At 38.7% G+C, this 12889-nt stretch overlaps 3 protein-coding genes across 5 annotated transcripts in view; 1 reads left to right on the forward strand and 2 right to left on the reverse strand.

The window, feature by feature from the left end:
• The first annotated feature begins 622 nt into the window (after nt 1-622).
• On the forward strand, nt 623-2458 carry LOC134821554 (uncharacterized). Its single transcript, XM_063832260.1, has 2 exons — nt 623-2273; nt 2445-2458. Exons 1-2 carry the CDS (start codon nt 623-625, stop codon nt 2456-2458), a joined length of 1665 nt encoding a protein of 554 aa, XP_063688330.1.
• A 243-nt stretch (nt 2459-2701) lies between these two features.
• On the reverse strand, nt 2702-4500 carry LOC134822045 (uncharacterized). Of its 2 annotated transcripts, none has more exons than XM_063832885.1 (3): nt 3732-4500; nt 3382-3458; nt 2702-3124 (listed from the first exon to the last, which is right to left on the reverse strand). In XM_063832885.1, exons 1-3 carry the CDS (start codon nt 4492-4494, stop codon nt 3107-3109), a joined length of 858 nt encoding a protein of 285 aa, XP_063688955.1. In that variant the 5' UTR covers nt 4495-4500; the 3' UTR covers nt 2702-3106. The 2 variants fall into 2 exon arrangements, with proteins under 2 accessions (XP_063688955.1, XP_063688954.1); XM_063832884.1 differs by having other exon boundaries at nt 3354-3458.
• A 4463-nt stretch (nt 4501-8963) lies between these two features.
• Nucleotides 8964-12889, reverse strand: part of LOC134821859 (putative divalent cation/proton antiporter TMEM165) — a 33707-nt gene continuing 29781 nt past the window's right edge. For both annotated transcript variants that reach the window (XM_063832673.1, XM_063832674.1), the window contains exons 6-9: nt 12518-12640; nt 11621-11695; nt 11287-11392; nt 8964-9766 (exon numbers count right to left, since the gene is read on the reverse strand). In XM_063832673.1, the coding sequence (XP_063688743.1) occupies nt 9699-9766; nt 11287-11392; nt 11621-11695; nt 12518-12640 (372 nt within the window). In that variant the 3' untranslated portion in view covers nt 8964-9698. The remainder of the gene's footprint in view (nt 9767-11286; nt 11393-11620; nt 11696-12517; nt 12641-12889) is intronic.

Raw genomic sequence — 12889 nt, forward strand, 5'->3', positions numbered from 1 at the left:
TCGAATCCCCCATAGCTAACATACTGAACCCGATCTGATAAATAACTGTTTAATAATTTAATGACATTTCCTCGAATACCATAGTTCTCCAGCTTTTCTAACAAAATATTATGCCGCACTGTATCGAAAGCTTTGGAAAAATCTATAAATATACCTAATGTAAAATTCTTATTATCGATAGCATCATGAAGATTTTCTACTGCTGAAACAAGTGCATGAAAGGTTGAGTGCTTACTGCGGAAACCAAACTGATTATCACAGAAAAGATTGTGCTTATTAAAGAAATCAGATACGTTTTTATGTATTAACTTCTCAAAAATCTTAGCAAAAACAGGTAACATTGAAATAGGACGATAATTGCTTATATCAGAAATAGATCCTTTATTCTTATACAAAGGAATTATTTTTGCTGCTTTTAATTCTTTCGGAAAATAACCTTCATTTGCACATTTATTAAAAATATCAGCCAGTAAAGGACTTATAGTGGTAGCTAAAAGTTTGAGGTTTTAGTGTTTTAGGTTTTTACCTGCGTCAATTATAATAAATAATCAATTCCACTTGTGAAGAGGATGAATAAATCGAAATCGGATTTACTAATCTTTATCTTTTTATGCTAAATTACATGGAGTTTTTTGCTATCAATAACGCTGACGACACGAAGCGTAAGTTTAAAGCCACACGTGCCCTTGCCACTAATAAACAAGCAGAACCAATATCAGTGTTCAACGCAGACAATCAGCTCGTTGGAAACGATGAAGAGAAGGCTGCCATTGTCCGAGAATGGTTCTTGCAACACTATGCCAGTTCAGAACCCCCTTTACAACCCTTCATAGGACCTCCTAGACCCCTTCAGACTCCTATAACCTGTGAAGAAGTACAGTTTGCAGCCTCAAAGTTGAAGAATGGTAAGGCAGTAGGCCCAGATCAGATTCCCAATGAGCTTCTAAAATATGCTCCTGAAAATTTCTACAGACAATATGCTACCCTCATTAACCAATCTTTTGAGCGTAATGAACATGTTCCATATTTTACAGAGGGATATTTAGCACCACTGCAGAAGCCTGGCAAACCCAAAGGACCAGTTAAGAGTCTCAGGCCCCTATGTCTTCTCAACGGCACTAGGAAGCTCTTGTCCCTTATAACACTTCACAGGGTCAGGAGACAGATTGCTGAGTATACTGGACCCTGGCAAAATGCGTACAAGGCAGGTCACAGTTGTGCGAATATTGTATGGACCCAACGCCTACTTATATCTGTAGTGAAGGAGAAAAGATGGGAATTCTCCAAAATGGGCATTGATATGAGCTCAGCTTTTGACACCATAAAGCGACCAGTAATTCTTGACTTGCTAAAGGAAGCTGGTTGCTGTGACGACGACATCAGGTTAGCAAGGTATTTGTTGTCAAATACCAAGCTCAGAATTAAGATTGACGAAACAATCTCTCTGGAGTTTGAAACCTCCAACGGATCTTTCCAAGGTGATGGAGCTTCAGGGGCATTTTTTACTCTATACTTTGCTGGCGCTCTGTACCACTTAAGAGTAGTGTTATCATTTCACTTCCTGCGTCCAAACCCTCCTTTTGACCCAGACTCTCTCTTACCAATAGAATGGGAGTATGCAGATGATGCAGATTTCGGTGATGAAGACGAAGAAAATCTGCATGAGATGCTGCCTATTTGCAGAGAAATCTTGGCTGAATGGGACCTACTTGTTAACGAAGACAAGACTGAATTTGTCCGTTTCTATATAGCAGACAAAACAGATGTCGACAAGAAAGGAGAGCCATTAAGAGGTAGAGAGCCATGGAGGAAGAGTGTGTCACTGGGATCCAGGCTTTGCAGCAAATCTGACATACTTCACCGCTGTATCCTAGCTAATGTTGCTTTCGAAAAGTACAACAAAGTCTGGCTGGAAAAGTCCCGAATTTCACTGGACACCAAAGTGAAATTATACGAGGCCCTTGTTACCCCAGAACTGCTGTACAACTGCAATAGCTGGGCCGCTCCAGAGAAAATCCTTCAGAAAGTGGATGTGTGTCAGCGCAAACATTTGCGGCGGATAATGAACTCCGCTTATCCCCGAATCATCAGTAACCGAGACCTTTATGCTCGTTGTGGGGTGACTCCATTAACAGAGAGGGTTGCTAAGTCTCGCTGGAAAATGCTCGGTCATATCCTTAGAAGTGATTGTAACTCCCCACCCCAACTAGCATTGAGTTTTACTGTTGAGAGTATGGAGAATATGAAAGGGAGAATTGGTAGACATCAGATCAGTATTTTCAAAACCATTTTGAGTGATTTAAATAAAAGAAATATAAATTTATGTAATTTGACAAATTTAGCAGTACTTCGACATATTGCCTCGAACAGAAACCATTGGAGAAATTTGTTTAGTTTTTGATTCATTAATTTTTGTTGGGTTAAATAGTTAAGTTTGTTTTCAGAGTTCTTCACGTAGACTTATCAGATCCCTAGGATGTTTTTATATTACTACTTCGGATTTGTGTAAAGTTTGATAATATGCTAAATTATAAAACAAACTATTTTTACTCGAAATAAAACAGAGGTTTTCCCAGGAAACTTTGATAATACTGTGTATAATACTGTATAGTTATAATCACATTTAAGTTAATCTATCATAATTCTTAATTGACTTGAAGTAATTAACCTCATGAAAATGTTATTGAACAAACAATACTTGTTCAAAAATATTGGAGGAATACTGCTTAAAATATGCAAAAACATACGTAAAGGTCACGACACAACCTATTCAGGCTTTAATAATCTGAACTAAGGCATGGAAAGAAGTGGAAGATTAAATTTAAATAAAAAAGTAATCGAGCAGTGATCTGAACTAAGCTAAACCGTGGTCTGGTCCTTTTAAAGTTTAAATCTTAAACAAGAACAATTTATTCATCAGGCCTCTAAAATCAGGCAAGGTGTAAAAGAGTAAAAGGAAGTCCATAAAATAGAGGTCTACATAATATGATCAGCCTTTGGTCAACATTCAAGTATCATTTTTGAGTATGTTAACTCTCTGTGTTGTTTTCACATGGTGATTCTTCGTGGCTAATTCGGAAATGATCTATCATGTCGTCTGTCAATTCTACCCCAACGAACTGTTCTGAAAATAACTCCATGTTTAGATTCAACCATTCGAGTTGAACAAAATCTGGATGCATAGGATTTGAATTGTGGGTTAAACAGAAAATATGGTACAGACCAGAAGAGTCAATGTTATCTAACTAGTATTATATGTAAGTGATGTTTACTGTTGCATCAGCAAATTATCTATTCGGTGGGTATTATACTCAGTAGATAGCAATCGGATTAAATGGATATCGGTTACTCACTCAGCATTTTGGAGGAAAGTTTGTAAACCTCGCATTCATTTTCGTCGTGATAGTGCCTAAAATGACTGATGATCCCGTCTGTGATGTTCGTGCCAACAAATTTACCTGAATGTTTTAATCGGTTAATTAGGAGTAGGAGAAGATACCGATTTTATTTCAATTTCTCTGTAAATATGCATACCACTAACGAGTGTAATTCGTCAATAACACAAACACTTCTTTATAACCGATTAACTAATCAATTAACAAATCAATTAACTAATCAATTAACTAATCAATTAACTAATCAATTAACTAATTAATTAACTAATCAATTAGATAACTAATTAATTAATTAACTAATTAACATGGAAATAAATATATTAAATAAGTACTGACGTAGCAAGCCCCAGCTTGTAGTGAGCTGCTCATACAGATCATCAGAGAACACCACATTGTGGTACGGAGCGGTAAATAACACGTCCCAACGGGTGATGTCTTCGTACTTTCTAGCTCCTTCCAGCAGGGACTTTATCTTTGTCATGTTAGCAGCGCAGGTTTCCAACTCCTCCAGTGTCCGGTTATGCTCTGTAGTTTCTGCTCCAAGTTGACTTTTGACTGTGGCTAGTTTGGCTTGTGACGCATTAAAACGGCCAGTTTCAGCTCCAAGTTGACTTCTGATGGTGGCTAGTTCGGCTTGTGACGCATTAAAACGGCCAGTTTCAGCTCCCAGTTGACTTCTGATGGTGGCTAGTTTGGCTTGTGACGCATTAAAACGGCCAGTTTCAGCTCCCAGTTGACTTCTGATGGTGGCTAGTTCGGCTTGTGACGCATTAAAACGACTAGTTTCAGTCTCAAGTTTGTACTCGGTCCTGTTCAACTGTCCAGTCAGACTTTCAAACTCTCCAGTAAGACTTTCAAGTTCCTTCTTCACACTCTTAAGCTCAACCTCTGTTTCATTCAGACTTGCTTGTGACTCACGAGTGTTCTTCACTATCTGTTCACAACCTGTGTCAATATCCGTCACCGACCCGCTCCTCGACCTCTTCACAATATCCTCCCAACGTAACACTCTCGTCTCAGATAGCTCATCCAAGTCGAAACACAACCCACCATTCGCTATCTTCTTTATATCAGCAGCACTCAGGACATCAGCAAACATATTAAATTGGTAAAGATTACCTCAAACACATAACTAGAACTGCGTTGGTAACTTCCATTCCACAGTTGTGGTTTGGAAGTTCCAAACCACAACTGTCCGCCCATGGTAAGTGACTTCCCTGCTGCTGTCTGGGCTGTTCCCAGGAGTTCACCAGCTAAATACACCTTACTTGTCCTTGAAGACAGAGACCATGTCAGGCAGATACTGAACCATTTACCGGTGGGCGTGGTAAACTTACCACGTGTTGAGCTATACAGACCATTATCTCCTACTACACCAGTGTAATACCCATTAGACGTCATAATTCTCCCAGCCAGTAGAGCTATGGTAGTAGTTAAACAATGTAGGTCTGCTTGGGGAGGTGTGCAGATGCTTTATCCATGTACAGATTGAAAGGGACTCTCGGAAAGGGGACATATCAAAACTAAACGTCACATAATCACTACTGCTAGTTCCAAACTGCAAGGCATTATACCCTCCTTCAGCATCATCGGACTGGACGGACGCTACTAAAATCAGCACAACTAAGAGGGGCAACATATCGGCGGAGTGAATGTCAGGAATAACACTTTTACTGATTAATGTGCTACAGTGCCCTGTCTAAATACACAGAATTAGAAGATGGAGACTTTCTGGAGTTGGAGCAAATACTTTTACCGCGATCTTGCACTGAACCGGAAAATATTAATGTTATCTACAATCGAACAAGGTGGCACGGCAAACCTTACACAGCTGGCACAATCCTCAAACCGGATAACTGGGCTGCATATTATCATGTTCATTCCTTGGTTTATTTGGTGTTCAGATGACGTGTAGCCTTCACAGCGCTTGTTTGAAACATATAATTATAAAATAAGGTTTCTTGATCGTAAAGTGCGATATTATATTATACTAGTGTAACCCGTGCCTTCGGCCGGGACTTTACTGTCACAGTTGCAATGTAAAAATATACAACCGCATTATATATTTGATATCACGCATAACGCTTATGAAATCTCCCTACAGTTGAAACAAAGCGGCCGCAAGAGTGAGCTCTAAGCTTATAGTATTACGTGGGGCTAAATTAATTACGGTACATGTTATCCTCCTCATTCTCTCTCCCATCCATTTATGTCACATTTCTGGAACAAAATCATCAATTAAACCACTTACCACCGGCCGATTTTTATAGAATTTGCTTATGGGCTTCGTCAGAGTTTTGTCAGCACTATACTGAAAAAACCAGTCCCGTAACTATTACCGTTTTTTTTGTATAACCGTCCGGAAATTACACACACAGACACACACACAGACACACACACAGACACACAGACACACACACATTCTGGTGTTATTAAGTTGATAAGTTTTGAAATTATATTTCAGTAAACTCGATTTAATTTGCAATGCAGATGTGAACGGAAAGGATGAAGTAAAGATGATTCAGTACAAAATCATGGTAAAGTACGACGTACGTTACCCATTTTCGGTGCCCATTTTCAAATGGACGTGTTTCACTGTGCACTGGTTTATTGGTTAGTGCGATTATCATAATCCATAATCGCAATTATTCGCACTACAAGGGAGCGAAATCATTGTACTATACATCGTCACCTGGAATGGAATGTTACTTTGTATTGTTTGTTGTTACAATTTAAAGTGGAATATAGTTGGTCAAAATGAGTTAACCTCAACGGAATTCCAATATAATAACAATGTTCAAAAAAGTAAAATGATCATGATCAAACGATTGGGCGACATCTGTCCGACTCAGAAAATAGGTTATTCGGACAATAGTTTATGTCGGATCCTACCGTACAATTTTCTTGAAACTTTCCATTATTACATAAAGTATGGTGGTAAAAGGATGGATAATCTGTGTAAGTTTGAGCTAGTTTATATGTGCCAAATTTGAGATATCATCTTAAACACAAAAAATATCTCTAATTCGGTGGTTTGCAGTATTTTTAATTGTATACTAGTATAGTACCAAGGCATATATCTGGAGATCCAACGATACGATTTTCTTGAAACTTTCTAGATAGTAAGATAGCTTTAAGACAAATAATTTGTGCAAGTTTGGGTGAATTTCTGTGTGCCAAATTTGAGATATCACTTCGAATTAAACACAAGACAATGGTGCTGTCGGACAGATTTCGCTGTTGGACAGATGTCGTGTTACCAGATCGAACGCCTTTATAAAAATTAAAATTAATTTTATCTTATCTGTTATCTCTTTGTCTCATATTCATATTTTATACTGGTCCGTAAATCTTACCTGGGGACCTCTATTATGTACGTTCATAAACAATAAAGATTCGGCGGAATGACAGGCTGATCGCGGCCCAGTAACGTAAATCGTGCACTATCAGTAAATAATCAGTGAATTATCCTGGATTTGCACTAAATATTGCTTTAATTTATAAGCTCTCCGGTTGCGGTTTCCAGCACTGATATTTCAGTGTTCATGCGTCAGAACGAGTCGGAGTAGTTTGTGCGAGCGTGCCAAATCACTTTTTCATTTAAACTGCACTCGAACTCGAACGAGATTTCTTTAAAAGTTAAAAGTTGAAACTAACCTTAATGGACGTATTTTCGAACGCGCTGATTCCGAATCACTGCATGCACAGTCCACATGACAATGACATGCATAGGGTTATTTTTAAAATGCTCCCCCAACGGCCGACCGCCTATCGAGATTTCGACGAAAAACTGTCTCGATCACGTGATATAAGGAAGTTGGTATGATTTCTCGTTAGAGTTTTACTTTTAGCATATCAAATATGCTTTTAACGGGTGATACTCGTAAAATATTTGCTCCAAGACCGTCGACGAGTCCAACTCGGCGCGCGTCTTGGTAGGTTATTGACATACGTTGCATGCCACTTTTCGCGCGCGAAGCGCGCGCCGCCGAAGGATACCGCCGAAGGATACCGCCGAAGGATACCGCCGAAGGATACCGCCGAAGGGATACGAAACATGTATCAAGTAGGTTATAAACCTACAAATATGCATCAAATTCAGTTACGGATTGGGTTAGGCCTACTTTTATGGGTAGGGTTAGGGTAAGTGTTCGAGGCCAGGGTTAGGGCTTCGAATACCTTCGTGGCCACATAGAGAACGTCAGAACGTGTTAAAAAATTATGTTATACTTACAGTGTAAACTTAAAATAATTAATCATCATGTCCGAGTTCAGAGTTTGTGGAAACTTTTCAAATAAATTTGTGAGGTCTAACATCTAAGGTCTTTGTAATGTTGTTTATTAATTTAGAGCTGCAACATGCAAGCTGCAGCAATTTAAATTTGCATTATTTTTGAGTGTGAAAATGTGGTGGATCAGTCCACATCCAGTTTCCTAAATTAAAATATGTAATTATCGTCGGCCTAACCTTGCTCTATCCAAAGCCCTTTTACTGGGCGGTGCTCAGCCTGTCATACCGCCGAATCTTTATGTTTATGAACGTATAATAGTCTGGGGTCCCCAGGTAAAAGCTCTTTTAGCCGTACCGGCGGTAAAAATTTCTTTACTTGTGAAACAAGCGCGCCCGAAGCGGCGCGAAAGCACATGGTTAGGTGGAGCCTAACCTTTTAGACTTAACTCTGCGAAGTAGCGTGCGTCGACCAGTCACCCCATTAACAAATAATATGAAATAACAATGGACAAATGAATTATACCGGATAACGATTCCAGGATCTTACCTGGGGACCTGATCAGGCTTTTATTTGTCATACGTTGTAATTGTATGACCCGCCGCGCACGAGTGCGCGGCTCCCCCTGTATCATGTATCGTAGAAACTCTACAGGGGTACGACCGTGGGGGTCACGACGTGATACAAATCAAGCTATCATGTTCATAATGATAAACATATATATCATATATATAGATTAAAAATAAATTAATGTACACAAATTTTGCCTCAGATATATGTTTTTTTACGTTTTGAATTTTTAACACTTGTTTTTATATCATGAATACGATGTAGTTACATTGAAACGTCGAGTTATCTCCTTTCCCTAATAAGAGCATTTTTACTTGTCGCAACAACCGGGATAAAGATAAATTAACACAGAATACATTACAACAATGCGACTCATAAATAATACTCCAATCCGGATTTTACATATATATAGAGATTAGGCGGATCGAATGACAAGCTGAGCACCGCCCAGTAACCAGGATCCAGCCGCGAATACAGCATGGCGGGATTTATCGACCTTGCTACCAGTGGAAAATCGTACCTGTGCCCCCCCCCCCACCTCCACGAAAAGGGGGGGGGGGGGGGGGGACGCGGAAAAAAATCTTTCGCGTCCACCAAACTTTGAATTTGACAGGATAATATTTCACAAATTGGGCATTTTGTACCTGAAAAATACCTAAAATTCGGAAAAATGTTGTAGGTTTATAACCTACCAGGACTCGCACCGAGTTGGACTCATCTTACGTATCACCTTCTCCAAACAAATAGGGACAAGAGTAAAAGCATTTATTGGTATCAGTTGACGTTAAAAATAAATGGTTTAGATATTACATATTAGCAAAGGTACTTTTGTTAAAGCAAATCTAGAAGTATTACGGATTATTATATTCATACGCCCTTTATAAATATTTCAATAACCAAAACATCAACCTAAACAAACATCAGGAATGTGATATCATGTGATTTTTACAAACTTACATTGACTAGAGTGAAAATAAATTAATCTAATTATTTAAACTTCTTAACACAGAGCATTATCCGAAATAATTGGTAAATAATTTTCAAACCTAAAACAAATTTAGTTTAAATGGGTTTATGTTAAAAAGGACGGTTTTACCTTTTAACTTAGACAAATGTTTGGAAAAACGTGATTAAATTATGCATTTCAAAAGGAAGGCCTTCTGAAATAACCATAATATTAATACCAAAAATAAAACTCTAATAACTAGGCCGCTTGGTTCTATCCCAAGAGGAAGAAGGAATGTAAAAATAAAATTCCACTCAAATAGCAAAACACAATTATGTTAAATAAAAGCTTTCATGATGAGTTTAACATCCAGGGCTTATCCGATTATGATAATGTTGAGCGGAGTAACTTGTAGTAATCCAACTCTGAACAAACCTAATAAAACTTAATTTTCACTCACACACGAGAATATAACGTTGACATTATGTTGTCGAATGCTGATATCTTGATGTTTAATGATGATATCGTGAGGTTGAATGTTGATATTATCTGGATATGCTAACTGGGACCTCGGTACAGAGAAGAAACTGCGAACAATAGGAAAACAACCCCTCCTATCAGTGTCACTGAAACAATTGTGGGGTGTTAGGGAGGCTGGAGGGAGGGGTTAGAGGGACTGGATTGAGGGTAAGAGAGGGGGCGTTGGAGGGGAAGAGGGGCTAGAGGGGTTGGGACTGGATTGGGAGGTTAGGAGGTTGGTGGACTGAAGGGAGAGGGGCGGGCGGGAATGGATCGAGGGTTAGGGGGCTAAAGGGCCTAGAAGGGCCAGGGAGGGCCTTTGGGGTCGCCGCTGTTTAAGCCACCGTGTTCGGATGTTTTGGATTAATGTAAATTACAGTGGGCAAACAATCAGTTAATTGCTTTTGCGTCGGTTTAAACAGCTCTCACTGTGTAGCAGATAATATACTCGTGTATATTAAACTGGCCCTGCGTGTACATTGTACATCATGGTTAACAAATACTTGGAGAATCTTGACAATGAAATAGCGTTGAATTACTCTACACTCAAATTCAGATCAATGTATGCTGAACAGATTTTGGGTGCTCAGATTATGCTACTCAACGATATGCGTCAAGCGGCAGGTGTTCAGAAATCCAATGTGTTACGTAAAGAAACGCTCAACAAGCCTCAGATCACCAAGGCTACGCTGTGTGATTGGATGGAAACTTTTATCGACATTCTCGACAGTTATTGTTCACCGCTGTTGTTTTCAGCCACCAAACTACAAGATGAAATCGACCAACTGAAGGACGAAAAGATTGCAGATCAGAACACTGTGATTAAACTGCAAGGACAATTGCTTGAGAAGAAAAGTGAAGATTTGACCTCTGTTCAGACGACAGTGAAAAGCGAACTCAAAGCCTGGTCGTCAGTTGTGAAGAATTCATGCAGCAAGGCGCTAGCGCCTAAGAAAATGAAAGCTGCTCTGAAACGTGCCTCCGAGGAAGAGGATCGTAGTCAAAATCTGGTCATCTACGGTCTACCAGAAAAGAGTGAAGAAATCCTGGAAAAGAGAGTGCTTGAGGTACTAGAAAACATAGATGAGAAACCTCGAATCGTTTCTTGCTGTAGGATGGGGAGAACTGTATCAGATGGAGGACCAGCCGTTAAACCTATCAAGTTCACTCTCAGCGGCTCAGATCATGTGCGGCAAGTGTTGAGCAAAGCGAGAAAACTAAGAGAAGTGGAGGGGTATGACTCAGTGTACATCAGCCCCGACCGATCAGCCGAGCAGAGAGCTGCCTTCAGGAAGTTAGTTCTTGAAGTCAAGCAGAAACGGGAATTGGAGCCTCAGCGAGTTCATGTTATAAGGAACAATAAGATCGTAAGCTCCGAGAAGGACTGATGGGATATGATTTTTTATCAACATATTATTTAATTGATTTTCATTTACCAGGGACTAGGCTTGTGCGGTGTGGTTTCGACGACAATTTTACTGCGTTCTGGTTTCCCTTTGAAATTTACATACATCTGTCCTTTAGAGATCGCAATCAGTTATATTTTGTTTTTATTTTGCGCCACATGTTATATTGTATGTAAATTTTGAAGAGATTTTCATAAAAAAAACACAGAAGTTTCTCCTACCTGTTCGAACTGATATACGTTGAGCGATCATCCGGCCACCAATAACAGCGCCGGCGGTGCACAAACTGTGCCCAAAACACCCACCTATACATACTCCCCACGGGTCCTGAAAATAACCAATTGAGGACTGAAACAATATGATTGATACGGAATGAGCGCTTTTTATCATCACAGTTGCACTTTGCAGTTTTGCGGTGGAATATGAATTTCCAATCTTTTTCCACTATGAAAGTATGAACTGATGTATTCACAGAAGCGAAGGGAAAGTTCAGAATTTCCTCTACTTAGAGGGGAAGTTCGGGATATTTTAATTAAACTATTTAAAGAACTTTACCTCCCTAGAGGACAATATTATAGTAGTAATTTGTGACCGGTCGCCCCATTCTGCTAGAAACGTCATTGTAAATGCCTGAAATAACTCATATCACTGAATGAGAAGACTGATAACAGTCTAGTAGTTCAAGAAGAGAGAATGGAGCAGACAATTATAATAAATTATACTCAATAAATTATAAGTTATAAGTTATTAGAAACCTGCTAGTCGAAAGCTTTGTTCCAGGAAATTTTAAAAATCAGATTTGTTTTTAATTTTATTTCTCTTCATCATCTCTCTGCTCGATTTTATATGTATCGATTTTATTTGACAATGACGAAAACATTGTAAGTATTCGGATTTCGGATTTCCTAAAAGATACTTTTTACCGCATCAAAAAACATCAATTGTAACCAAAGTTATGGATAGTCATATAAGCGTAAATTGTAATGTGAGCTAGTTATGACGTATCATTATAAAGCATGGCAACGCGCGTTGATAATTAAATCTGTTCTTGCTCACGCACGTGCAATCTCGTGATGTTGCTAAGCAACGACGCAGGTAACCTTTGCTAAAATAACGCCATTATTCTAACTTTTATTTCACCTCATTTCCGTCGTTAATTATAGAAAATCTAAAGCCTTAATCAAAATTCTTAGAATGTTATCTCCTATTCCTATTATATTCCTATTATATCTTTTCTTACAACCCTGCTAAAAATCGCGAGGTTCCAACTCCATTTTCGAGCTAAAATTGGTCACGCCGGATCGAGGGTCGGTTTTTGGTCGATTTTCTATTTACCCGTTGCCGGGGGGATTTCGTCAAGTTTAAAATATAATATAGATAAGTTATAAGTTATAAGTTTAAGATATTAACAAGTTTAGATATTAACAAGTTACGCATCAAGATTATCCTTACAGTTATAAATATGGGTGAGAAAATAGATTTAAAGATAGAGCCGATAGGAGAGGGTGTACTGCTAACTGCCGCAGTCTCACTTGCTCCAGTTTCCAGATCTGATACGGTCTTCTGGTTATCAAGCTGTGGATGTTTAGAGTTGACACTTTAATTACTTGAAAGTTGTAATTATATAATGTGATTATAATCATTGATTAGAAATATCATTGGATCGTGGCCAGTAATCAGATATAATTTGAAGAACTTTGGATAGAATCTAGTCTTGAAACCAAGAAATTACCAAGTGATTAAGATTGGATCTTCAGAAATTTGTGATTTTAACGAAATTAGTGAAATAACGCCCAGCACAATCTAATTAAGATAAAGTACTGA

This window comes from Bolinopsis microptera, chromosome 10 (assembly GCF_026151205.1).
Source record: "Bolinopsis microptera isolate Bmic1 chromosome 10, MBARI_Bmic_1.0, whole genome shotgun sequence".
In the NCBI taxonomy this organism is placed as follows: domain Eukaryota; kingdom Metazoa; phylum Ctenophora; class Tentaculata; order Lobata; family Bolinopsidae; genus Bolinopsis; species Bolinopsis microptera.

Excerpts from the sequence above, each read along its gene's own strand:
- LOC134821554 (XM_063832260.1), top strand. The coding sequence starts at position 623 with ATGGAGTTTTTTGCTATCAATAACGCTGACGACACGAAGCGTAAGTTT.
- LOC134822045 (XM_063832884.1), bottom strand. The coding sequence starts at position 4,494 with ATGTTTGCTGATGTCCTGAGTGCTGCTGATATAAAGAAGATAGCGAAT. Across the intron at positions 3,459-3,731 it reads TACAAGCTGGGGCTTGCTAC|GTAAATTTGTTGGCACGAAC; the intron begins GTCAGTACTTAT and ends TAAAACATTCAG. Across the intron at positions 3,125-3,353 it reads ACTTTCCTCCAAAATGCTGA|AACAGTTCGTTGGGGTAGAA; the intron begins GTGAGTAACCGA and ends AGTTATTTTCAG.